Source organism: Pinus tabuliformis, chromosome 8, assembly GCF_031772625.1.
Source record: "Pinus tabuliformis cultivar Carrire ecotype Pingquan chromosome 8, CPIR1, whole genome shotgun sequence".
Taxonomy (NCBI): Eukaryota; Viridiplantae; Streptophyta; class Pinopsida; order Pinales; family Pinaceae; genus Pinus; species Pinus tabuliformis.
Window position 1 is genome coordinate 1,085,410,717 of NC_142294.1, and position 3,054 is coordinate 1,085,413,770.

The window sequence follows — 3,054 nt, forward strand, 5'->3', positions numbered from 1 at the left end:
ATACAGCGCGTCTAACTACTAATTCTAGAGATAGCATTTCGGAGTTGTTAGTTGGAGGAATCGTTGTTCAACAATCGGGTGTATCCACCAATTCTACCGTAACGGTTATTGATGCCAACGTATCCTCCACTTTTCTTCCATTACTTGCCATATTTTCTCTTCACTCTATCTATCGGGTAGCAATACTAAAATGATTACCTTCCACTATAAATACCGGGGAGCGCGAGACCTAGTTCGAACAAAGCAACAATTGCAGCAGAGCATTTTGTGCTTGAAGGTACAATGGAGAGGCTTGTGATTGAGGCACTGAGTACATGTTTCATGGCAATCACGATGGTGGTGGCGTTAAACGCTGTCACAGGTGAAGCAGAAAGAGAGATAAAGCCTGTATCCTTTATATTCGGGGACTCTTTGTCAGATGCTGGAAACAACAATCACCTGCCACGGAGTCTAGCCAAGTCCAATTATCCATGGTATGGCATTGATTATGGTAACGGAATGCCTACCGGCAGATACACCAATGGCCGAACCATTTGTGATATAGTTGGTATTTCTTACATCCCCCAGCTTCCACAATTCAACTTGTTTCACCTTGTGAATATTTATTTGTATATTGGGCATTTTGGAGGTATTGATTTGATTGGGTGTTGCTAATATTGCAGCTGAGAAAACAGGTTTGCCAATCCTGGCGCCGATCCTGGATCCATCCACTGATGACAACACCGTGTTGATACAAGGTGTCAACTATGCTTCGGGTGGCGGAGGCATTCTAAACGAAACAGGATATCTTTTTGTAATAACTACTCAACATTACTCGCTCCTCTGGTTTTTTTTTTTTGGTTAATTTCATTTTCTCACCTATTGACTGTATGCCTACGTAGATTCAACGACTCTGTTTGTGGAGCCAAATAGAGTTGTTTCAAGGGACCAAGATGTCCATTTCCAATAAAATCGGGCATGCCAAAGCGGAGAAATTCTTTAGTGAATCCATCTATTTAATGTCCATCGGAAGCAACGACTACATCAACAATTATTTGCTCCCTGTGGAGGCTGATTCCTGGCAATATGCTCCCGATGATTTCATAGACTATCTTATCTCCACATTGCGCCAACAACTCACGGTGAGTATTCCCGAACCTTCAATTTGAGACTATTATCATCAGGGCTGGACCTATTGTTAAGAATCTTTTATATGTAAAATGGCGCAGACGCTACATCAACTAGGCGTACGCAGGTTGCTCTTCACAGGATTGGGACCTCTGGGTTGCATTCCACTGCAGCGGGTACTGACAACAGATGGTAGTTGCCAACAGAATCTCAACGAGTATGCCGTCAAGTTTAATGCTGCCACCGGAAGCCTCATAGCAGATCTAAATTCAAAATTGCCAGGAGCTCGCTTTCTCTTTGCCGATGGTTACACTTTCTTCACCCACCTTATAGAAAATCCCCAAGCTTATGGTAAGGATTCAATACATTTATTACTTTATCATCAAATTACAGTATGTTTCATAGGTTTATTTTGAATTGGTGATCTGGGTTTTTATCAACGAGAATTTACGTCTGCAGGGTTCGAAAATGCCGATACTCCTTGCTGCAGTTTTGGAAGATATCGACCCACATTAAGTTGCGTGGCTGCTGCAAAGCTGTGTCCAGACAGAACCAAATATTTGTTTTGGGATGAATACCATCCTAGTGATGCTGCCAATTTAGTCATCGCGCAGAGTCTTATTTCTTCCCTTAAACTTAATCCTGGGAATCCTACTAATTCACCTGCGCCATCTCCACTTCCATCGCCATCTCCATCTCCATCATCTTGAAATTAGTACATTTGTCTCCCTCTCCATTCTTCAGAGTAGCTTCATCTCCGTTATATATATATATATATAAACTGGCATCAGCTAGCCATAGTGAGTGGCGTTCAACCTTTCTACTTCTAATTATAAATTTAAAATTATTTTGTGACATTTTCCGCATGGAAGTAACGGTAACGGTGGATTAGTTGGATTATCTCAATTTTAAACTCCGAATATGCAGATTGTAGAGTAATTGCCATTAATAAGTATACTTTGCAATAGCTGCAATACCGTCTCTCGAACCTTGAGCCCACCAAATGATGCACCATGCATTAACGTTAGCTTATACTAAAAAGACAAGCAACAGAATACGTAGTTAGAAACCCATGAAGGCGCACGCGATGACTGCAACACTAGCACATTACAATTAACCAGAAATTGACGATGGAAACCTGGGACAAATCACGTTGGATAAAAAATTCAAGTGGAAACAAATGTGGATTATAGAAAAAAACATAAAACAAAAAATCATTGAATCACTACTCACTGCTGAACCGCAAATTTTGAAAATATTTGCAACGTATAAGGAGAAAGGGGCTTTTGTTTTCAATCTTCTTTTTTCTCGCACGCTCCAATATTTTAAAAAGGCGTCCCCTAATTATGAGATTTTTGAAAAAATAATAGAATTCTTTTTTTTGTGGGTTAAATTTTCATTGTGATGTTTAAACTGGTTTATGACCATATATATGGAAAGTTTACCACTCAAACAAACAAGTGAGAGAAAAAAAAGAATTACACATTTTATTGTAAAATGGACCATTTTGCTAAATATTTTTTTTTTATATTAACTTCTCTACATATGAACATATTAGAATTGGAATGATCATTAAGATTAAGCATATTCCCTAGAGAACAACAATGCAAAATTTGAACTAACATCCAAATGATCATAAATATCTTTCACACTTCTCATATTTCTCTTACCATTGCTTGATTCATCACCTGAATGATTGTTGGGAGAATCTCGATCTGTTGATCTACTTGAAAATCCATGTTGTTCAGAAAATCTTGGAGTCCTTGTTGGTGTGACTCTGTTTGGTGTCTGCTCTTTTGATCCCTGCTGCTCATTTTCTGCGACATCATCTTCTTCCATCAGTGGCACTTGTGCATCAACTGTTTTGTCTACAGTTCCATTCCATGACTCTTGTTCTTGGAACACAACATCTCTTCTAATTATGGTAGTCTTGGTGACGGAATTATA

At 39.1% G+C, this 3,054-nt stretch overlaps 1 protein-coding gene across 1 annotated transcript; it reads left to right on the forward strand.

Annotated features, from left to right (window-relative positions):
• The first annotated feature begins 282 nt into the window (after positions 1-282).
• LOC149239118 (GDSL esterase/lipase At1g74460-like) lies at positions 283-1,861 on the forward strand. Its single transcript, XM_089367070.1, has 5 exons — positions 283-547; positions 663-793; positions 882-1,121; positions 1,209-1,458; positions 1,567-1,861. The coding sequence occupies exons 1-5, from the start codon at positions 283-285 to the stop codon at positions 1,815-1,817; spliced, it is 1,137 nt and encodes a 378-aa protein (XP_089223196.1). The 3' UTR covers positions 1,818-1,861.
• The last annotated feature ends 1,193 nt before the right edge of the window (positions 1,862-3,054 follow it).

What these genes read in the sequence shown, in the direction of transcription:
- LOC149239118 (XM_089367070.1), top strand. Translation starts at nt 283, where the DNA reads ATGGAGAGGCTTGTGATTGAGGCACTGAGTACATGTTTCATGGCAATC. An exon ending in ACGAAACAGGATATCTTTTT is followed by an intron (nt 794 to 881) that starts GTAATAACTACT and finishes ATGCCTACGTAG; the next exon opens with ATTCAACGACTCTGTTTGTG. An exon ending in CATTGCGCCAACAACTCACG is followed by an intron (nt 1,122 to 1,208) that starts GTGAGTATTCCC and finishes AAAATGGCGCAG; the next exon opens with ACGCTACATCAACTAGGCGT.